The 24,485-nt window shown below is 36.3% G+C and overlaps 2 protein-coding genes across 12 annotated transcripts in view; one reads left to right on the top strand and one right to left on the bottom strand.

Moving 5' to 3' along the window:
* LOC106071263 (uncharacterized) overlaps positions 1-24,485 on the bottom strand; it is a 261,624-nt gene that overhangs the window by 166,112 nt on the left and 71,027 nt on the right. The window lies entirely within an intron of this gene.
* Positions 1,673-23,123, top strand: LOC106054675 (uncharacterized). Of its 7 annotated transcripts, XR_008779325.1 has the most exons (7): positions 2,077-2,335; positions 7,039-7,091; positions 7,398-7,463; positions 7,735-7,825; positions 14,751-15,472; positions 17,675-17,803; positions 18,645-19,722. XR_008779325.1 is itself a non-coding variant. In XM_056037840.1 (6 exons), the coding sequence occupies exons 5-6, from the start codon at positions 8,776-8,778 to the stop codon at positions 15,665-15,667; spliced, it is 939 nt and encodes a 312-aa protein (XP_055893815.1). In that variant the 5' UTR covers positions 1,673-2,335; positions 7,039-7,091; positions 7,398-7,463; positions 7,735-7,825; positions 8,505-8,775; the 3' UTR covers positions 15,668-15,861. The 7 variants fall into 7 exon arrangements, 6 of the variants coding, with proteins under 6 accessions (XP_055893815.1, XP_055893816.1, XP_055893814.1 ...); XM_056037840.1 differs by lacking the exons at positions 17,675-17,803; positions 18,645-19,722 and adding an exon at positions 8,505-8,797 and having other exon boundaries at positions 1,673-2,335; positions 14,751-15,861; XM_056037841.1 differs by lacking the exons at positions 17,675-17,803; positions 18,645-19,722 and adding an exon at positions 8,505-8,797 and having other exon boundaries at positions 1,673-2,335; positions 7,438-7,463; positions 14,751-15,861.

Consider the following 24,485-nt stretch of genomic DNA (forward strand, 5'->3'; position numbering starts at 1 on the left):
CAGTGGGCGCCGCGCTTTCATAGGCCCTGCGCTAATTCCAAGTGTACATTATTAAATTAAACAATTATAACGTATATAAAATAACAGGGTTTTCGCGACCTCCTTATTTTTTTAGGGCCTCCAGGAAATCTCATGAAAAGGCAAAATATACGATAAAGTCCTGAACTTTTTTTTGAATTTATTCAAATCTCCTGAAGAATAGACGAAATTGACGTTTTGGGGTGCCAATAAATAAAAAGTGGCATTGCGAGCTTTCATTTGATAAAAATTTATTGCAAAGACGAAAGTAGGCCTATTTTCTAATTCCAAAAAAAAAATAATTTTGACATAATGCTTATCCCTACCCAGAGTAGGCCCCTCGCGATCCGTTTTGCATAGGGCCCCGCAAATGCTAGGGCCGGCCCTGCTAGTAGATATCGCTATTAAGAACTTTAAAAGGAAGGGTGTGATAATAACTTCAATAGGAAGGATGTATTAATATTATATGATATTACGTCATTATTTTTTGTTTATGTTTTGTGCGAAAGCAAAAGAACTAGATCATTAGATGTAAATAAAAAGAGAGAGTTTCCATTGGATTGAGGAAAGATGAATAGAGGGGTAATAACTCGAGTGTGAAGTTTAATACTGAAATTATAGACGCCAAACCCGAAAAATGGACAATTTTAGCATTGTTAAGAATAACTTTTAGTTATACTCTATTCTGTAAATTTTGCTTCAAGGTTAATTAGTGTAGCCATATAATACTCGCCATTTAGATCTATTATTACTAAAGGTAACAAGATACCTGGAATTCGCTGTATATCATGCAGTTTTATTCGTGGCAACAAAGTTTAAAATGAACAAAGAATTGCATTTTTAAAAACTGATCTCTGCGACAAAAATATTTTTAAAATATCTAGGTTTAGTCTTTGTGATAAATTTAATCCATAAATGTTGATTAAAAAAAGACACCCGTTGACACTATTTGTCAATCAAATATATTAATTTATGAATTTACAAATAAATTTCGGACACCCATTTGGGGGCACCCCTAGGTGGGGGCCCGGGGGGATTTTAAAATTCTCCCCCCAACCCCCCCCCTTAGTTACGCCACTGTGTATGGTGATAACGGTCATTGGCTTGTAGCACACAACTGCTGGTACACAACAAAACGTATTCTATTTCAACTTGTATATCTTGAAATATTTTGAAGAGCATCTTTGGGAATAAATCTAAAAATAACATTTTACAACTGTTAGGCGCCCCAGCGTGCGTTTTGTCTTGTGTGTCTTATTATTTTGTTTTCATAGATAGCGAAAGTTGATGCTGGTCATAACAGCAGATAAGTCAAATAAGCAAATCAAATAACATTGGCGAAAACCAACATATAAAATAGTCGACGTTGATTAAGGATGTCGAACAAGAAGTTTCCTTAATAATGAAGTCAACAGTCGTATGTCGTATTGTATAAATATCTACTTCAGTTACTAAAACCGATCTTAATCTACAGCTGCCAAAAGTCTTCTGTTTACTTCCTAAATCGTTTTGTTTTGAATACCTCACGGTCTCAAAGTCAACATTTTCCTTTCTATGCAACAACAATTTTTTTTGCGCTTAATTTATTTGTTATGTCAACAGTGAAATAATCTGCTTTGGATTCTTCATTAATCATTAAAAATATTTGAGTCAATTCAAGTTTTTTTTTTCTTTAAAGAATGGCTGCTCTATGATGACATTTTAGTCAGCATTGTAGCCCAAACATTTTCAGCTTTAGAGACATATAACATGTAGATACGTGTTTCGGTCCTTAAATACTACCACGAGCAAAGGTCTAAGGTCATCGACGCTCATTTTTGTTTTTGTTTTTACTTTCGTACAGATAATTGTGTAAGGTCTAGTTGTATACTGTGTATCATGTAATTTTATAAAAATTAGAAATGTGTAAAGATAAGTTAAATAAATATCATCACTGAAATAGTTTTGAGGTAGTCTTGATTACCTATGTCTTTATCAAAAATAGTTTTTAATATATAGTTGAAGAAGAAGAAGGAACAAAAGTCTGTCTATTATATTTTTTAAATTGGTTATAATGTTGCTATATTAACTAATACTCGAATTCTAATCTATACGTAAAAATAACTAACTTTAAAACCTTTTAACTTTTCAGTATTTTGAACTCCGCTAGTGGGCGCTCGACAGTTTGAGAAAAAGCTATTTATAGAAATCGGAAATTATATATATCGGAAATTCCTTTTATGACATATTTTTTTTTATTATATTCATGCTCTAAATTATTTTGTTTTTAAATTATAGTCACTGCAAACACATAATGATAATACACGATATAAACAAAGTATGTAAACTTATTCTTTTTTTTTTGTTGTTTCTATTATGACAGAGTCACAGTTTACCTATAAAATGTTTTTCTAATTGTTTGAATTTATTTTATAATTTCATGGGAAAGTCCTAAAGGTGGTTTTGTTTTTCTTGCAATTATTTTTTCTTAGATGGTTCTTACATAGATGACCCTACCTTTGATACTATATCAGACTTTTCATTTCCCATGATGCCTATGTGTAATGTGATTTTGTTATTTAATGGAAGTCTGAGCAGTAATCACCAAAGGGTACACTTATTTCAAAGAGTTTATTTTGGGGGAAGACAAGGAGGGCACCTAGACCTGCATTGATGGTGGCTTTGAAGGCTGTCTGACTTAGACTGCAACTTTATGTCCAATAATTGTTTAAATTTATTAGCGTTTATTATCAAAACAAAAACATAAATTATTAAGTGCATGGTATTAAAAGTATAGGTATAGTATAAACAAAGCATTAGGATTTATTAAAAGAAATTTCTATAAATCAAATAAGAACATAAAACTAAAATGTTACTTAACCTTGGTTAGGCCAATAATAGAATATGCATCCTCCGTTTGGGACCCCTCAACTCAAGAAAACATTAAGAAACTGGAACAGACACAAAATAGAGCAGTGAGATTCATAACAAACGAATATTCACATTTGACTAGAGTAACACCTTTAGTAAAATCACTAAATTTAGAAAGCCTTCAGGACAGAAGGCTCAAAAGTAAAGTAGCAATCATACATAAAACACTGAACCATAATCTTCAAATACAAAAACAAAATTTAATAAAATACTCTGAAAGACACAAAGATAAAGGCACATTCCTCGTCCCATATGCTAGGACAAATTTGTACAAATACTCCTTCTTCCCTAGTGCTATTAGAGCATGGAATGGGTTGCCTGAGCTAGCCAGGAAAACCAGTGACTTGGCAGAATTTAAGTCATTGGTTAATATGCATGACTAAATGCATGACGCGTAGGACGTAATCATCTTCTTTTTTGAAGTAACGTCTGTATTATATAAGATAAGATATAGGTACATGATTATAAGACTTTAATTTTATCCTATTGGACACATTGCATGAAACTAAATAAAATGCGAGTACGCTAATTTCGATGCATACTGGTTGTTAGTTTAGTGCTACCGTTTTATATGTAATACCTAGGCATTAATCGTTGTTTCAGCACTTAACTTCACATGTATGGTTACGTTTATGGCATAAATGGCAAATACTCACTGAAGCTGCTATATGCACTCTATGTACTCACTGAAGCTTCTATATGCACTCTATGTACTCAATGAAGCTTCTATATGCACTCTATGTACTCACTGAAGCTTCTATATGCCTCTATGTACTCACTGAAGCTTCTATATGCACTCTATGTACTTACTGAAGCTTCTATATGCACTCTATGTACTCACTGAAGCTTCTATATGCACTCTATGTACTCACTGAAGCTTCTAAATGCACTCTATGTACTCACTGAAGCTTATTTTCGTTAGATTTATTTTACAAACTTCCCTCATTAAACCTTGTGTCCCTAGTAAGGCGTTTATGTATGTAATTTTTACTATTTTTTTTATTGTTGTAGTCTCATATTTAGTATTTAGTATATACTAGTCTATACCAAGTAAATGTTTTCTTTATGGTTTAGAGCTAGTCAGGATACCGTAGTGCGAAATTTAGAAAAAATAATAATGAACTTACTCTAATGAAAAGTAAAGAGGTATGCGAAGCGTAATAACAAACTGCAAAATGCTAGGCAAAGATTAATAGAGAAACAATAGTCAATGTACAGACGGTAGAACAAAATAAAAATTACAACAGAGACAAGCTCATAAACTGGTTTTGCTAATGTGGAAAATTGTATTCAAACTGAATTTTCATTTGTTTGTACCCATACAATTATATTAACTAAAATAAGAAATATTGAAGCTCTCCGTGAAATGAAGTAGCAGCCAAACAATGGTAGAAAATAATGCACTCATTGGAGACACATTATCACATATCTGCTATTAGTAAAAGAAACAAACAGAAATGTGTAGTGTTTGCCAGATACAAATTGCAAATATGACTTATCCTTTTTTTATAGATAAGACAAAATAAGAAAAAAAATCTTATGATACATTGAACAAATTAAAAAGACAATTAATGGACAATTAATGGACTAACTCATTGGACTCCTTCAGTTGTAGAACGACTATGGTTCATCTCAGAGCACACTTCCTCGTGTGACTGTGGAGCCCTATTTTGGAGAGACACTCCCGTCCACAGATAGCGCAGGTTAAGGTTGCTTTTGCTTCGGTGGTAGAGGAGCTGGCTGTTTTTCGGATTGTACTATTTTCTTCCTGAGCTGTGGCCCATGTACTTTCACTGTCCATAGCTTTCTTGATCACTGTTTCTCTCCATCTGTTGCGGTCTAGAGCTATGTCTTCCCAATTGTCAGTATTGATGTTCACTGATTTGAGGTCACGTTTTATTACATCTATGTAACGGAGGTGGGGGCGACCAGTTTTTCTTGTGCCAGTAGCGAGTTGACCATAGAGGATGACTTTCGGGATGCACTTGTCCTCCATCCGGCGAACATGTCCAAGCCAGCGCAAACGGCGTTGTGTGAGGGCTGTAAAGATGCTGGAAATACCTGATCGCGCAAGGATCTCAGTATTGCACACTTTTTTTTCCATGTGACATTCAAGATCCTATGGAGACATCTCAAATGGAATGAGTTCAGTTTTCTCTCTTGCTTTGCGTAGGTGGTCCATGATTCACTGCCATACAGCAGTGTACTCATAACGCATGCCTTGTAAACTTCGGTCATCGTAGTTACCTTATGGTTTTCCCAAACTCTTTGTCTGAGTCTAGCGAAGGTCGAGGCAGCCTTCCCTATGCGTTTTTTTTATCTCCTCTTCTAGAGACAGGTCATCTTTAATTGTGGATCCTAGATAGCAGAATTCGTTTACGGCGTCCAGCTTGTTATCGTCTATGAGGATGGAGGGTGGTGCTGTAGCAGGTGGTCCCATAATATTTGTTTTCTTCGTGCTAATAGTCAAGCCATATTCTTTACAGGCCTGAGAGAAGCGGGACATTAGTGACTGAAATTCCTCTTGCGTGTGTGCCACTACCGCTGCGTCATCCGCAAATAGCATATCTCTTACGAGGGTGGCTCTGATTTTAGTTTTGGCCCTCAGTCTGGCAATATTTAGGAGTTTGCCATCAAATCTGGAATGGAGATAGATGCCTTCTGTGGATTTGTCAAACGCGTTGTGGATTAGCAGTGAAAATAGTATTCCAAAGAGGGTTAGCGTATACTGGTAGTCCGTTTTGCTGACTTGAGAGCCATGCAGTCGCAACAAGACTTCCCATGCTAAGTGATGGACAGAGACCAAAGTTTCGCCAGATATTATCTACGGCTTACCCTCACCTGGTTTAACCTGTCAGTCGAGATTGTTTGCCAAAGAGGGTTGGGGCCAGGACACATCCTTGTTTAACTCCGCTGTTTATACTGAAACTTTCGGACTAAAAGGAAGCAAAATACGTATAATATTATTTTGATTTTCCTTACAAGGGAGATGAGAATGGGGCTTGCGCCATGAGAATTTATTAACGTGAGGGAGGCTATCCCTGCATCAGCCTCACTCTCTCGCCCCTTGCCGAATAGAGTCTAGTCAACTAGAGCAGTGGACGAACAGTGTGCTCTAATGTCCTACATTGCTTTTTACGGTGTTTACAAGGTGACGCCTGATGACCCTGGTAGTCCGTTTCGCTGACTTGAGAGCCATGCAGTCGCAACAAGACTTCCCATGCTAAGTGGTGGACAGAGACCAAAATACTGTCTACGGCTTACCCTCACCTGGTTTAATCTGTCAGTCGAAATTATTTGCATTGGTGTGGCCGTAGCCGCATGCTAACAATTGCTAGGAGCCATAGATGAGAAGATTGAGCTTACGATGCCTTATTAGATTTATTAACGGTTGACAATCAATTGATATAACGTGGGTGCAGAATGTCAAAATGTTAAACTGTATCTTTCCTTACGTTAGTAATTTCTGAATCTTTTTTTTTCATGCATAATTTGCATTCATTATGACGAACAATAATCAAAATTATAATTTTCTTTTTTCAAGGGACATCACTCTTAGAATGTTTGGAAATTTTCGCTGAGAGAAAATAGTTATCAAAAATAACAAGAAAATGAGTCGGTTATAACAGTAGAGAAATAACTTCTCAGGCTCAGACATATGGCTTTCCCTTTCCCAACTGCCATTAGCCACGAGGTTAAGTGTGAGAAAATCAATCAAAAAATCATAAATGTCGGACACTTATTTGGCCTGCAGGCTTAATATAGTTAGGCATCTCTGACCTCTATAATAGATACATTTATAGGTCAACAAGAGTAGAGGTATGAATTTATTTCTGGATCTAGATATTACCGGGGTGACAGTACTATAATTAATACAAATATAAAAGACATCATTTTATTAGTATTTAGATTACGGTAATAAATAGATAATAAAAAAATATTTTCATTATCATCATACCAAATAAACTCCTAAAGGTAGGCCTAGTAAGTATTTCTATTTAGCTTTAAAACTTTTATTGATATAATTTTTGTTATTGATTTTTAACAAACAATAAAAGACAATAAATATTACTTTTCTTTAAATAGAGTTGTTTTTTTTTTAATTTTCAGAACAGGCCTGACAGTTTGTATTCCTAAAAACTGCTGTTGAAATAGTCATAAAGGTATTGTTGGAAAATCATTTTTATTTTTAACATATATTTCTGTTTAATACGGGTTGGTTTTTTTTTAATAGCATTTATGTTTTCCTTTATGTTTATAATTATCTTTGTTTGGTTATCATACTTAAGAATGTTAGCTTTTTTTATATCATATTTATATTTTAGTTAGTATATCTAGAAAATTATGAAAGAAAATAATGTATGAAAATACAGTTAAAATGCTTAAAAATCTGAGAGGTTCCAGATCTATGAATGGTTAGTCTAAATATTTAAAACAATATAAGACATACTATTTTAAAATATTTACAGACTGTGTCTAAAGTCAATGTGAACTTAAATGTATCCACAGCATTTGAGATATTGATGAACATTCAGGTAAATATTTACCATCTAGTGCTACGATATACTCATACTATCTTCTTGAAATGTTAAAGGCTGATAAGAAATGTTAAAGATAATTAGAAATCGTTTTATTAGCCATCTTCAATGATTTAATTTAAATATTAGACAGTGGAAAGTAAGTAAACTATTTTTTATGTTAAATATTTATGATTTAACTATATACAAATAACATAATAATGTATAAATATAAGATTGATATCAACATAAAAAATAAGTAATTAATATTAATGTAATTTCGTTTCAGAATATCTAAATGTCACAAATGACCAGTGGGATGTCCAGTCACAAAAACATTTTTTCCACGGAACAATCTAATGACCTGTCATTACTTATTGGTATGTCTTAAGTTGAATACTAAGGGCATAAACGTTAAGATCAACACATTATACAAATATCTATACTATAAAGTAGAAAGTAAGGCGTATGTATGTATGTATGTATGTTACGAATAGAAATCAAAACCGTTTGACCAATCTTGATAAAACTTGCATAAATGTTCCATGGGTACTAACTTAGGCCGTAGTGTATGTATTGTAGCCATAAAACTAACTTAAGACCCTCAAAAAAAAAGTTGACCAACTTTATGAAAGCATTATAAATTCATCGATCTAGGCCAGTGGTCTTCAACAGGGGCGCTATCGCCCGCTTGTGGGGGGGGGCGTTTTCAAGATTTTTGGGGGCGCTTGGTGCCAAAGGGACGGTAGGGGGGCGCTGGACACAAAAGGGGCTGTAAGGAGGCGTTGGGCATAAAGGCGAAAGAAGAAACTAATGGTGCACTGAAACAAAACAAATTTAAAAAATGCTTAAAAATGAAAGCTGGCAAACTAAATATAGACAAATTATAGTTAGTTTGCATCTAATTTAATAACAGAAACAGCGATAGAAATTGAGTTCGGGTATCCCATTGGCAAATGGAAGGTCAAACTGGAAGTGGGTTATTGTATCTAAGTTTACTTATTGAACTTAACTCCCTTAAAATGCGGGGACTATATATTTATTTATTTTTTTTAAAAGCCTGAGGAAACACCCAGCCTACACTAAATGCCAAGGAATTTAACGAAAAATCTATACAAGCTCAGACGTCGCCTCGTAAAAGGTCTGCGCATGGCAGTTTCTTCCAGGACAGCAAACACCTAAACCTTTTGCAACTCAACATCTTAGGCCTACAAAACAAGACAACAGAACTCCAACACATACTCAAGAAGCATGATATACACATAGCGCTACTGCAAGAAACACTACTGCCCAAGAAAAAAATAAACATCACAGGCTACACACAGTACAGATGCCTTTGCACCAAATGCCAGGTAATTATGACCCTGATAAGAAACGACAGTCAAGCAACAGTAAAACATGTACAGAACAATACAGATATCGACATGCAGGAAATTCTTCTTTGGAGAGGAGGAACTAAGTACACCATCAAAAACTTCTATTGCCCACCATCGTCAACAGCAGAAATAGACATACAACTACCACACTACACAAGGACAATAATAGCTGGCGACTTCAATGCACACACACCTTCCCTAGGCTACCCACACTACAAAGAAATAGAGGATGTAACAAATGCCTCTAACCTACAACTTCTGCAAAACAAAACTTCACCTCCAACTTTCCTACACAGAGCACACAACACAACTAGCAGACCTGACCTAACTATTATCTCTACAGACATTACTGACTCTTCTAAAATAACAGTACTTGAGGACATAGGTAGTGACCACAGGCCTATACTCCTCAATATTGGAACGCCAGGTAGATACCGAACCAGCAAAACAACTAGATGGAACTATAAAAAAGCTAACTGGGCAGCTTTTTCACAAGAAACAGACACAAGACTATCAAGCTTAATGGAGACAGACGTCAATTCAACCTACACAACTATAGTCTCCAACATCTTACAAGCCGCAAAAAAAAACATCCTTCGAGGCCAAGTTAAGAAATACAAACCTTTTTGGACACCTGAATTAGATAAATTAGTAAAAGAAAGAAACATGGCCAGGAAGACTATAGAAAAAAATCCTACTAGAGAGAACAAGACAACGTACAACAAATTGACAGGGCTTATAAGATACAAAATTAAAACAGAAAAAAAGAAAAAGTGGACCACAACATGCGAACAACTAGATCTAAACAAGGATGGTTGAAAGGCCTCGACCCTTCCGCACCGGCTAGCAGGAAAGAAACAAATAACAAACCCCCAACCTATAAAAGGCACTGACGACATAATAACAGAAAACCTAAAAAGGCTGAAACCTTCAATAAATATTTTGCCAGCATTAACAAGTCAAAGCCAAGAAAAAAACTGGACCAAGCCTTCAGTAATATCTTAAAGAAAGAAGAAAGTCAACTGTCATATCTTTGACACTCCCTTCACTCTACATGAACTCAATACTGCCCTAAAAAGCCTCAAGTCAGGAAAATCCCCTGGACCCGATACAATAACAAATGAAATGATTCGGGGACTAGGACCACAGGCCCAAAACTGTATACTTAACTTTATCAACCATACATGGATAACTGGAGACATACCACAGGAATGGAGAACCGCAAACATAATACCCATTTTAAAGAAACAATAAACCACCTGGAGACCCAAAAAGTTATAGACCAATATCTCTAACATCCAAAATTGGCAAAATGGCAGAAAAAATGATCAATAACCGATTTTATTGGTGGCTAGAAAATACTTGCTCATTTCACAATTCACAAGCTGGTTTCAGGAAAGCAAGTAGAACAGAAGACCACCTCTTTCGTTTTATCCAGGACACAGTAGAAGGGTTTCATGAAAACAAGCACACTACAGCAGTATTTATAGATTTGCAGCAAGCCTATGATAGAGTGTGGAGAAAAGGTCTATTTTTGAAGATGAAAAAAATGGGCATCCATGGAAAAATGTACAGCTGGATCAGGGCATTCTTAAAAAACAGAACAATCAAAACTCTATTCGAAGGTGCCATCTATAGTAAAAAAAAGTTTGGAAGAAGGACTACCACAAGGTTCAGCCCTTAGCTGTACTCTCTTTCTAATCTTCATGAACGACCTCCCGGACCTCATTTCGTTCAATAAGGCACTTTATGCAGACGACCTTTTAATTTGGACTACAGAGAAATATCCAGTGCTGACTAGATCCAAACTAAATAGAGCCCGCACAACTATCTCCACATATTTAAAATTATGGAAGATGGAAATAAACAAAGAAAAGTCAGTTTATTCAATCTTTAGCCACAGCAACAAAACAGCAAAAAGAAACTACATCCTAAAAATAGACTCTTGGCCAATAAATAAAGAAGAAAATCCAACATATCTTGGTGTAAAACTAGACCAATATCTGTCTCTAAAACACTTTATGGCAGATTTAAAAGAAAAGGCATCACAAAGATTAAACATAATAAAACACCTAGCAGGAACATCCTGGGGAGCTGAAAAGAAAACCTTAAGACAGTTATACATTCGATATGTCAGATCTGTAATGGATAACTGTCTCTCCATACAAGTAGCTGCCAACAAAACCTATCAATCATCATTAGATACAATCCAAAACCAAGCCTTGCGGCTAATTAGTGGAGGTTTGAGAACTACTCCCATAGCAGCCTGTGAAATAGACTCCAATATTGAACCTCTTAAGTTAAGGCGCAACAGAGCAGCATTAGAAGCTATTGAGAGATACAGAAGGTTGGAGGACGATCATCCAAATAAATTACTAACACAGAGAAATAGGAAAAACAACCAAAAAAAGCAAAAAACTCTGATCCAACTAACTGACGAACTAGCCCTAAAACACCACCTACCCAATAACAGAGAAAAAATTACCAGGTTTTCAAACATTACACCCGGACTAAACTACAAACAACCAACCATCAAAACACATTTACTAAATAACACCTTAACAAAAGAATCTAATCCACTGGAGCTCAAAGTAGGAACGCTTGAAACAATTAAAAGCTATCAAAAAACAGCTATCCATATTGTTACGAATCTCACTATCCAGGCTCTCTGCAAACTGCACCATACACCACCAACTTAAAGAACTTGACAACTCAGGGCTCCAATGTAACGTAAAGGTTTAATAGTTGAATAAATAACAGCCAATACTGTACAATTGGCTACACGTACACTGTACAAATATCTCTCCGATAACACCGTTCCGCCGTATCAACTCTTGCACTGGCCTCTCCGTCTCGTTCCTGGCTTGCACTGGGTTCAACAGTTCGGGACTGACTTCACACACTTGGGCTCGTTGTGTCGGACTCGATCACAGACCAAGATCAAGACGCCGTTCAACTGTACTTGACAGTACTCCGCACTGAACCGTCGTAATGCTCCGTACAGAACCACACCGCTGAACTGTGCTGTAGTCGACCGGACTGTAGTGAACCGGGCTCTGAACCCCTGCCGTGAACCGTCTTGACTGCGACACCTCCGCTCTTAAATAGGGTCCCTACTGGCCTTCTCGAACCGGACAGAACGCCGCTCGACGTTTCTAGGTGGTCAGATGACTACAACTCTCGTGACGCTCCTGAGCTCTGTTCACGACGTCGATCCTTCCCGGACCGCCGTCGATCCTTCCCGAACCGCCGTGTTGACACTCGTCTCGGCTGACAGTCGTAACTCGTCACGGTTGACCGCTCGTCTAGCTTTGGCCTGGGGCGATTTGCGTCGGCCGACTACACACACACCACTACCCCCGTTTGGGCCACCACCAGGTTTATAACAATATTTATACAGACGGATCGGCTTTCAAAGCTACCATCAATCCTGGTCTTGGTGCCTTTCTGGTCTTCCCTAAAAATAAACACTTTGAGATAAGCGCACCCTGTGGCGATTACTGCTCAAACTTCCAAGCCGAAATTGAGGCAATTACCATAGCACTTCAGACAGTGGAAAACAAAATATATGAAGGAGTGCAACCACCGAGAGATATTGTTGTCTTTACAGACTCCCAATCTACTCTACAAGCGCTTAACAGCAGCACCTCAAACTGCCCAAGAGATTTGACAACACTCATTGTGATAATCCATCAGATGATATCAAAATTAAATATCAATATCACACCACAGTGGATCCCTGGACACATTGGCATCATGAGAAATGAAAAGGCAGATAAGCTATCAAAGGCAGGTTCATCTATGGAACAACTAGATGGACCTGTTAACTACCTCACCCTAAGGTCAATGTTAGTCAATAATCACAAAGAGTAGCTCAACCAATGGGCATCAGGAAACACAGGCAGAGCCATGTACAAAGAAATGACTACGCCTAAGAAACTGGACAGTATTAACTTCCTCCCCCGCAAAGAACAATCTACAATCTTCCAACTAAAAACAGGACACACACCACTATTAAATTACCACCTGAACAAAATAAACACACAACTCCCCCTTTGCAGACACTGCGCCCACCCCTTTGAAACCGTAAACCATATCCTCTTTGAATGCCCCTCCCTAATCCACCTTAGGCAGACCCTACTTCCACTACAGCCCAACATAACCAACACCCTGTACGGCAGTGCTGAACAACTGAAGAAAACAGCACACTTTTTTTCCTTGGCACATTCTGCAAAAGAGCTCACAGCTCAGCAGCAATGAAGCTGGCTAGAAGAAGAAGAAGAAGAAGAATCCCATTGGCTAATGGAAGGTCAAACTGGAAGTGGGTTATTGTATCTAAGTTTACTTATTGAACGTATGCATGTTCATAAAGTTTGGAGCACATGTCCAGTGTGTAGGGTATCATGACGTGTGGTTGTAGTGTGATCTTTAGTCTGGACTCAATTACAGCTGAACTGGTTTTGTTAAGTGAGTTGTCTCAATAAGAAAGGTGAACAAAAAATTATAGCACCAGTACATTCTTAAAAATTAAAAATTGGTCTTTAAACTAAATGTCTAATTATTGAATACCTCTATTAAAGAACCTGGAACCAGGTTCATGGTGACTTTGAAGGCTGATCCATCAGTGTATATATGGATAGCTTTTTTTGGATAGCTTTCAATTGTTCTAGCGAACCTATTTTGAGCTTCTGCGGATTTGATTTCTTTGTTAGGGTATTATTTAATAAATGCCTTTTAATGAATGGTTGTTTGTAGTCCATGAGCTGGTAATATTTTTCTGTTTTTGAGTAGATTGTGTTTTAGGGCTAGTCCATCAGTAAATTGAATCAGAGTTATTATCTTCTTTTGGTTCCAAGAACTGTCAATGCCAGGGGTGAAAACGGGGATAAGCTCCTACTTCCCTAGATATGACCCCAAAACTTGCGTCTCTAAATGCTTCTGACAGTCAAATCCAGTTCCTGGCCTCTACGTGTAATTTTTTCATTTTTATGGATATTCCAGTCACAACTAGACCCAGATGTTCTTTGACGTCAGCATTGGAGCAACATAGTGTTTTTTTCTACTTTGGCTGGCCACTTTGTAAAATCAAGTGTAACAACTGGCTAATACCCGATGTGCTGATTTAAGACTATCCTGTAGGCGGTGCTGCAATAGATTGCTTTGTGATATTTGTTGGATGGTGTGTGACGATAATTAATTTTCAGTCGGTTTGCAGCTTTTAAAGTAATTTTATTGTCTCTGTCACCTATGTGACTTCTTTTTATTAATCTGACGGCGGTTTAAATGTAATGTCAAAAATGAGCGGTCGGGAAATCACTTCCTATCGGAAAAATTGCTTGTATGTTCTAAGAGTTCTAAATATCATTGTACAGAGCATTTGAAAGAACATTATTAAAGTTTCCCTACAGTCTAGAAAAACCGTTGCTAAATTAAAATAGTTATCCACTTTACCAATAATTGACCAATTATGGCTTAGAAAAAGGTTTTTGCAATGTAGATTTTCATATCGTTAAGTTTCAATGTTTAATACTGAAGCTGGTGCATGGAATCTAGACTCAATGAAGCAGAACTTTTGTTATGTTTCGTAATCATTATCTTTTTGTTGTTTGCTTCAACTGTTTCGTTATGAAGCCGCATGCGTCCATGTGCTCTCTTCTATGTCGGCCAAAGCAGGTTGACGCCTAAGCTGGTCTTTACAGCGTTTGGGCACCTCTAAAACGTCGATCACCTTCATCAATGACCTGTCTGATGATACTAAAGCCATACTATAAGACAAATAGTTTGTTTATTTCTTCGTGTATATAATGTTGAGATTAACAAATAAAATGAGTTAGACTTGATCTATTTATAGATATCTAATGTTTGAATCAATAATACACATTGTGTTCTAAAAATTCGGTGAATTCAACGTTTATTTTCTATTTACCAGGTGATCATGAAACTCAGGAGTCAGAAGGTGGAGAAGCTGATCTACATAAATATATTGTTGGCTGTAAGAAGAATCCAGGTCATAAACAGTTTATACCTGTTGATAAATTTACCTTGAAACATCTACCTGAAGGTCTGCAAGACAATGATTTGTATGAATGCATCAAATTATCAGCTGACCTGACTGTTAGAGTAGCTGTTGAAATGATAAGTCCTAATAGACCGAAATTTTGGCCTAAGACAATTCAACCATATCCATTTTATAATGTGAGTAACACAAAACCTTTGAGGACAGGAAGTGGAAGAGTGTGCTATGTAAAGAAATATCAAAATGAAGTCAGACAAGATCTTAAGTGTTGGTGTAGAAAATGTCTACATTCAGATTCACCCAGCAATGAATGGTGGGAGTTTTATGTGACCACAGCCACACATGTAGTTTTTGATGACATTGAGGCCAGACACACGACCTTAAGATTGTTTTATGATAGAAATGATAGTCCAGTGTTAATTGTTGATAAGGTCAGCGTCGATTATGTCAACATTGAATACGACTCGTTTAGGTTGAAATGTGTAACATGTGATAAAACTTTAGGAAATAAACTGATGGATATTAGGAAACATTATCAAAATGTCTTGAAGAAAGTATTTGAGAAAGACTTTTTCTCTAGACCTAAACAAAAGCTCAACTTTATAGTGTCACATCCTCATGGATGTTCTAAACAGGTCAGTATTGGTCAATGGACGAACAAACTAGAGATGGGTTATACATGTAAGTTTACTTATACAACGTGTACATGTCCAGGCAGTAGTGGAGCACGTGTCCACTGTGTGGGGTATAATGACTGGTGGTATGACCATGTTCATAGTGGAAGTATAAAGTCTGGATTAAATTACAGTGGAGTTGGTTATGTTTCGTGAGTCGTTTACAACACTTTGTATTCTTAACATTCAGATATACAAATGAAATGTTTATTTTTTGACATAAATACTATTATATTTTCTTGACTAAATATTGAGTTATAGATTTTTTTAATGACTTAAAAAAGAAGATTATTTTTTCTGTCGTCTTTAAATTTGTTAAGTTGCCATTAGATCTAATTTACTTTTAAATATCTATCGCCTTGGTACGTTTATTACAATTATTTACATTAGGCCTATATTTAAGTTTTGTACCAGATACTGGTGACTGTTCCTATGCAAATATGAATTAACTACTATGGATTTCTTACGGTATATACGTGCATTTTTATGTGGCATGTCAAAAGTAAGAGTCTAATATCTTCTTATCTTATATGATACAGACGTTACATCAAAAAGAAGATGATAACGTGAGATATGTGAGATTGTGTTTTAGCGGCCCCCGAAATGGAAAAATACGTTATTAGTTTTGTGTGGCCTGTCTGTCCATCTGTTCGTCAGTCCATACGTCCCGTTTAGATCTCGGAAACTAGAAGATAAAAATGAAACTTCACTCCAAGGTAGACTGGGGAGCGCTGAGAGCAAAGCCCCGGATCCAAACATTATTCCCCTTTTTTAAACATTAAAAAATGCCTTTTCTGAGGTATCTACAGTGCAATTTGCTTGCTACTCTTCCGCTAAAAAATTCAAAAATCAAATTTACTATTTATTGCACTTAATTAATGGAGTCCAGCGACTGGTAGAAAATGGTAACTGTAGTTTTGCTTGAGTTTTTGTATTGAAGGAGGAGGATAAACACAAAAACCCTTTTGGCTACGCTTAGGAAATTCGTTGACTGTAGTTTGCTTAAGTTGGCTTCAATGGGGAATAAAGTAAAGTTTTCTTTTCAGACAATGAGGTGTGAGGCAAATGATGATTTGACCCCCACCCTCCCGGCTATGCCCATATGTCATATTATGGGTATAATGGGTGTAAGCCTAATACTCTTCAAAATAAATACAGTTTGATAACGCATCAAAAACTAGATGTATGTTTGCGTTGGATTACATTATGTATTTTATTTATACATGTATGTAGTCTGAAAACTATAAACAATGCAATAGCAGCCTTAATGAGTTTGAAACATTTTGGTATTACTTATAGATTACAGACGTTTCTTTAAAAAAATAAGATGGTTACATCCTACGCATTCCATGTGTTAATCTAGTCATGCATGTTTATCTGTGACTTAAAATATGCTAAGTCATTGGTTTTCCTGGCTGACTCAGGCAACCCATTTCATTAAAAGATAAAAGAATGCAGAACGATTAGAGGTGCATTCATTATTTAAAATATAAATATAAATCTCCTTTCATTAAATATTGGATGTGACAGCGCCATATGCTTATAATTTATTATAATTATTATAAGAATTTCCATCTTTAATGACTTCATGCTATGCATACTAAGCATAAATGTTCCATTAATTTTAATATTTAAAAATGTTTTAAATCTAGATTTAAAAAAAAAAGTTTTTTGTAAGCCTTATTTGTAGTATTTTTAGATCTATGGTATTAAAAATAAAAAAAAATAAAAGAAAACTTACTTTTCTGTACAAATCTAAGAAAAAAGAACTGTATACCCAAATTGAGTTTTGAATAAGTTGGGTGGTTTGGGTGGTTGTGTGTGTTAAAGCTAATTTCTATTTAGTATTTTTAAAGAGCTTCTTCTTCCTTGTTCTCATTTTAAAGGTGGAGCGTTCAGATGACTAGACCAATATATGAGATGAACTGCGAAATGGTTTCAGAATCAGGGAGCTCTCTAAATAGTTTTCTTTCTATTGGGATGTTTTAGGGCCAGTGTCTTGCACGGGCATCATGGTAAAGAGAATTCAAGTTCATGCCGCTCGTGCATGGCAAAATGTACGGTGTAACGTTTTGCAAATGATAGTAATATCTGTGTCTTGCTGCTGTCACTTTTTTTTTAAGTTGTCTGCAATAAAGTTTTTTTTTCTTTTGTCGCGACCAGACCAGCCCATTTGGTACCGGCCCACCAGGCATTTGCCCATAAAGCCAGTCCTGGCTAGGACACGTTTTCATGTGACTCTGGAGCCATATTCTCGAGAGAAATTTCCATTCAAATATATCGAAATTAAAGGTACTATTCGCTTTCATTGTAGAGTAAAATAAAAAATAAAGAAAAGTTTATCTTTTAGATCTTGTGGTCTATAGGGCAGATGATGTTAAGGTCATCTGTTTCTGTGGCCTACGGTTCACGAGAGTGTCATGTGGCTAGCACAATGTCAGGTACCTATTGATTGTTCTTCATTCGGCCAAATGACTAAATCTGCGATTGCTACGTTGTCTGAGGATTTCAAAGAAGCTTAGAAGTCGTGTAAGAATTCCTTTGCCTCAATATTCATTCTAAAAAAATTTAAATCACGTTTGGAATATGTGTTGTATTCAGAATATATAATTAAGACAAGATGTAAACTAACCTTTTAACATTTCATCAAATTACAATTAAGCTTTTAGTAGTACTACACTTGTTTAATAATTTGCCCTATATAACTGTCTTCGGTAATTCTAAAACAGAAGATTTACAACTAGAACCACATTGTTGCGATATTGTTTTTTCTATCAGATGATACCGTATCATCGAGTAATCACATAATCACATAAACTAGGAATTGAACATAAAATGTCAAGTTTTTGGACAGCATCATGAGTTTTTTTAAATTAGGAATATTTTATCTCACAAAACGTTCAAATTATTTGTACAATATATAACTAATAAAAAATATATAAATTGCCTTTATAATAAACTCTTTTAACGTATAAACAGATTAGTTTTTCTCGTTACCGAGAGCAGAATTCCATTAAATATTTTTTTTTTCCAAACATAATACATTTTGTGTCAAACAACTCTAATATTTATCAAGTCAATTTTGAGTTCATATTAAACACTTAATCTAATTTAACTCTTTCTCTCCTAACAGACGATACCAGCATTGATTCCACCAGAATGTGATAAATAATTAAGGAGAGAAATAGTTAAGGAACTATTCTTCTTTAAAAAAAAAAAAACAACTAAGGAATATTAAACAATGGCACCTCCACTTGAACTAATTGGACTCCTTACAACTTAAGAAATGTACAGTTCTTATATTCTTAGCTTGAAAGAGAGAATAACATTACCAAAACTTTTCCTTGAAAAAAAAGCATTATAAGAATGGCTAAAGAGAAAAAGAATTAGGAAGTGCCTTTTCTCAGCGGGGAAAAAGTTTCCAGAAAATAGAGCACGAGTGTGAATTTAATAGCGATAACATCTTAAGTCAGAAATGAGTCTTTAAACTTTTACAAAAGATTTCCTGTTTAGAAACTGAATGTCATAATAAGAAACAAATCCCTAATGCTTATTTTGTTGGTGTATGGAAATAGGAGTACTGAAGTGTGAAATTATTCCAGGAATTTTATTTATTATTAAGCTTACATGTTGCAAGACCATCCTTATTTTTTGTTAAGCAAGACAACGTATCAAATAATTTCTTTATTTAAAACAATAGAAACTTTTCATTCGATTTTTGTTTTGTTTTATATAATGCTGAGTCCAGTTTGAAAATGTATATATTAATTCTTCTTAGTAATTATCTGAATTTGACATAAAAACGTGAAATTCAAAATGTGTCATAAAGTCAGTCATCATTAAAGTCACATAGAATATGGATATTCTGATTGTCACATATAACCTAAACATACTGGTAGTCACAAAAATAAACAAGATATTTACTGTTACGTAGTTCGGATAGATAAGACAGTGCATACTTCTCTTCTCTGTTATCATTGCGTTTATTTTTCTACACATACACCTTTTAGGTGGAAAAAGTGTCATTTATTTTTGCTTTTATTGGCTATGTTATAATGATGTGTAATATTGGTCATACATTGCTAATGAGGCAATTGACCCTAAGAAGATGATTGAAACCGACCATGTGTTTAGCCCGTTAAAGATTCATTGATTGTATACACTAGTGTACAGCTTTATTAAAATTCAATTAAACTTTACTATAAAAACTATGTTGATAAGATTTAATATATAAATAGGTACATGTGTTCTAATTGTTTAATATTATTGTTTATAATATTAATATATAACTCCTACTTTGTGATCGAAGATGAGTACATTTCTCAAATTCTATGGACTCCAAGATGAATGCAAATTCAAATTATCGCTTTAAAAAGCCAGCCGCATACAAAACGGGTGGGTTAGTTCAGTTGCAGATAGGCAAGCTTCTTCTCTCAGCTTTTTGTTGGTTCGGCGCTCTTTCACCCTTCCAACTCTTCTGTTAATAGTACTACTCAAGAAATTTAGGCACCCGGAAATTTAAGTACCCGGAAATTTATAAATCTTTAAATTGGGCACTTTTTGACACTGCGCAAAATTTAGGGATACTTCATACAATTATTTAAAAATTACTTCGCTAAGGTAGATAAGATTTAAAACTGTTTTCGTTTTGTTGTAAGTGGCACCCGAAAATCATAACATACACAGTGTTTTACTTGGTGAACTCAATTTCTTTTATTCATGAAGACGTTCAATTCTGCAATACATCCACAATGTACCTAAAGAAGAAGACATGACAGCTGTCAACAACTTCTGTACATTGACTCATAATACAAGGATATAAAATTGGAATCTGTTCTGTAACCTTTAGTGAAGTCCAGTAGGGCGTCGGCGACGTAGGCGTCATTATCTCGTTGATGGTAAGAAAGGCTTTTATCCAACCACCAGGCCTGGACATGGGCCCTTCACCCCTGCCCTGTCTGAGGGCTCACAACGGTAGACGGCCATATCGGATGACTGGGCCGGACCGGGTCGTGCAGTGTACACAGCGCACCATCCCCGTTCCTGGGTCCCACTCGCTATAAGTGGCCGAGAACAGTGCTAACTGCGGGGAGCTTGTCTCAAATTCATATACTGTAACCGCCACTATTTGTGCAGGGACCGCCACTCCAGCTAACGGGACAGTGATGACGTCCCCCATGTGGAACGGCGTGGCGGACTTTTTGGACTGGGTTCCGTGCGTTCTTTCCATCCCAACCCCGAGTGAGAGAAAAAAAAAGTTCACCCAGGGAAGCCCGTCCGGGCCTGGTTTGCTACTCGTACTTAGCCTATCTAGTCTCCACCAACTAGACGTTTCCACCGGAGGGCCACACTGATGCGACGGGTAGCTGGAAATCCTCCGGTGTTTTGTAACTAGAATTTATGACATGGTTGTTTAAACAACCGTTTAAATACCTTATTTGTAGATATTGAAATAGAAGCAGCAGTTTGTATTTGTATGAATTAATATGTTTTTGGGATTTGAGTTTGTTTAGTTATATATCTAACGAGAATATCAAAGTAAAGAATATCTCTTCTCAATCTCTCTCGCCTACTCGGCCCTCTTAGCTCTAGGGATGAAAAAGGTGACATGAGACAAGCACAATATAGAGCCATCTACACCTGCCGACCCACAAAACTCATCAGCTTGATCGGTAAAAAGGTTCGTGCAGAAATTTAAATTTTCGCTTGTCACCGCGTCGTGTGTCTCATGTTCCTCCTCTCTCCCTCTCTCATCTCCTCACCCTCCTGACGCACCAATTCAATGCGCACACTTTCTCTCGCTTCTTTTCTGCTATCCACCTCAGTGTTCTGAAAACATTTCTTGAAATTCATTTCCTTCTAGACGGAACTTTTCAAGAGCTCACCCCTTTCCCACAATCTACCATCACCACCACCTTTAACGCCATGTCTAAACCACATGGTCAGAGATCTTTGGCCTATTCTCTCAGCACTCGTCAGGTGGTCGGACGTGACTAACGTCTCCAGATTCTACATTATCAGTTTTCTTATCGTAATTGAGTGTTTTTCATTAATACAGGTACTCTAGTGCCCACTACTACGGTCTCTGTGCCCAATGTCCACTACTACCTACTGCTCCTGCCTAGTGATCAGTGCCACTGCCCAGTTTCCGGAGCCTGTCAACTACTGTCAAGCTACCTAGTCTTCTACAAGCTAGACACCCTGCTCAGGTTCAAGATAAGGCAATCTCTCAAAGCACCTTCAATCAATGATAAATACGCGCGCCAGTTTTGTACATTTAGGAGTCCTTTGTAAACTATCAAATCCATATGATTCTACATTTTTTTTAAAACACAGCATTGTAATCTACTTTACACATATCGTTGGTTACCTACATTTGAGCTTGGTAACTGTAAGTAGATCGATTGTGTGCAAATGTTGCCGTAAAATCTACTAGACCCATAGTGTACGCCTAAATCACAACCCTTGTCAGAGACGCAATCTTACACTCACTGCTGACCTTTCCATCTGTAGCTCTTTGTCACCTAATAAAGAGCAGCGTGACAAGTGACCACAAGTTGGTACTGTAATATCGCGGTCAAAAAGGACCAGAGCAGTATGAGTGTTACATAGAACGGAGATATTCTGCTAATTAAATAGAACCAAAATAGTCTTGTAAGAAAGATTAGATTTAAAACAGTGTTGTGGGCTAATCTAATCTGACTTCGACTATGTATTAATTATTACTTAACATTAGCCACAGAACATTACAAGTTGAATATAGTTGATAACAACATTCAGTTCAATAAAATGATACTTTATTAACCACTGGGAAATCCGTCCAGTCTTCCTAAAACGTCGCTATATCTAATTACTATTCAACTACTATTCAAAACACAGCCTACTTCTAACATAACGCCATGTTGGTCCTCTTGTTCGCCTCAGTCTACTACGTCATTAGTCTGTCTTACTACGTCATTACTTTTACCGTCGCTAAAACTATACACAATATATTTATCTAACAAAACTAACCTACTCTCTAAACTAGTACATTACAACTGTCAAAACTCTAATGCACTGTTTCTTTTCGGGACGAAAGCTAGAAGGTACGCACTGTGATAAACTAGACTGAAAAGGATGTCAACATTAGGAAGAGAGAACCGTTTCCGCCCAAGTTGAGAGCCGAAGTGAAAAGACTGTGTTTAAGATAGATGATGTTTGTGTACCTGTGATGTCGTGTAAATAAACATATATGTGCCTCGTTGAGTTGCATTACTTAAGATATTACAACATATATATAGAGAGAGATTTGTGAATCAATTGGGGATAAGAATTTGTTTCCGATTTCCAGTCGAGATAATTATTCAAAGGAAAACAAAATTAACAGAAAAAAAAAGATATTTTTGGTCACATTTTTGAAAATGTTTACCTTGAGGTTCGATCAATAGTTATATTAATTGAGACTTGATTGCATGACGGCGGGGGGAAGGGGCGGAGGCTTTAGTGGGGTGTGAAAATAAAATTACATATGTAATATTTAGAAAAATTAAAAAGCTTTTAGATTTAGAAGTAGGATAAGACTTGACGTCGGGTCTATGTAGGTAGGCTTAGTTTAGATTTAGAAGTAGGATAAGACTTGACGTCGGGTCTATGTAGGTAGGCTTTGTTTAGATTTAGAGTAGGATAAGACTTGACGTCGAGTCTATGTAGGTAGGCTTAGTTTAGATTTAGAGTAGGATAAGACTTGAGGTCGGGTCTATGTAGGTAGGCTTAGTTTAGATTTAGAGTAGGGTAAGACTTGAGGTCGGGTCTATGTAGGTAGGCTTATGCTTAGGTTTATGTTTAGTTTAGATTTAGAAGTAGGGTAAGACTTGACGTTGGGTCTAAGAACGTAGCTTTAAATTTATGCCTAGGTTTATGTTTAGTTTAGATATAGTCTATCTAGATCAAAATCATTTCGATCTTTTCTCATGTCAACATTGTAAACAAAGCCTAGATCTATAAAATACTGTTATAAGTCTGCCATGCGCACCGACATCCATGCTAGTAGAGAAGGTGCGCACTGCCAGACAGACAGATAAGGATGTTGACATTAGAAGAGAAGAAAGATTTCAGCTGATAATCATGTGATCAAGACATGTTTTTCTATATGTATTTGTGATATCCTGTAAATAAACATATGTGACTCGTTGAGTTGCCCTCTACTATATTGTAATAACTTAAAGTGAGTCAACTCAACGAGGACATAGACGTTTATTTACATAGAGACATGACAAACACAAAGGGCATCTGCCTTGAGTACAGCATCTCCATATTGGCTCTCTCCTGGGCGGAAATCGTTTGTCTCCTTATGTCAACATCCGACTTGTTTAGTCACAGATAGTGCGCACCATCTTTCTGCACTATCTTGGATGGCGGTGCGCATGGCAAAGTCATAATATTTATCTAGGCTCTCAACTTGGGCGGAAATCTTCTCAGAGTTATAACATTGCCCCCTTATTAGAGCTTTTCGTCCCGAAAAGAAACAGTGCAGTGGAGGTTTGACAGCAGGGCCGGTCTTAGACCACTGCAACCTATGCGGTCGCAGTGGACCCAGCGCTCCGCGCTAATTCTAGGTGTAATTTTTAAATTGCAGAATATATACGAAAAGGTCATGGAAATCTCCTGAATTTATTAAAATCTCCTGAAAACTCATAAAAATCTCCTGAAAAATAATCAAAATTGTCATTTGTGGGTGTCATTCATTGCGGAAAAAGGCAATCCTACGTGCGATAACAGAAAAAAGGCCTTGTCAGCTTTCATGTAATAAAATGTTATAATCGGGCGAATTTTCACCTTAATCGGAAGTTACAATTCTTTATTTACTTTTAAAGCCACTGGCATATAAATATGCCATAGGTTGCACGGTTCGTACATTAAAGTTAATTAGATCGCAATTTTGTTATTAGTAAAGAATAAATACAATTCTAATACAAAATCTTAATTTTAACTTTTT

Source organism: Biomphalaria glabrata, chromosome 8, assembly GCF_947242115.1.
Source record: "Biomphalaria glabrata chromosome 8, xgBioGlab47.1, whole genome shotgun sequence".
Taxonomy (NCBI): domain Eukaryota; kingdom Metazoa; phylum Mollusca; class Gastropoda; family Planorbidae; genus Biomphalaria; species Biomphalaria glabrata.

Bases quoted from the DNA above. Each gene is read 5' to 3' on its own strand.
- LOC106054675 (XM_056037839.1), top strand. From the start codon at position 7,744: ATGTCACAAATGACCAGTGGGATGTCCAGTCACAAAAACATTTTTTCC. The intron at 7,826-14,750 runs GTATGTCTTAAG...TCTATTTACCAG, and splicing joins TGACCTGTCATTACTTATTG to GTGATCATGAAACTCAGGAG.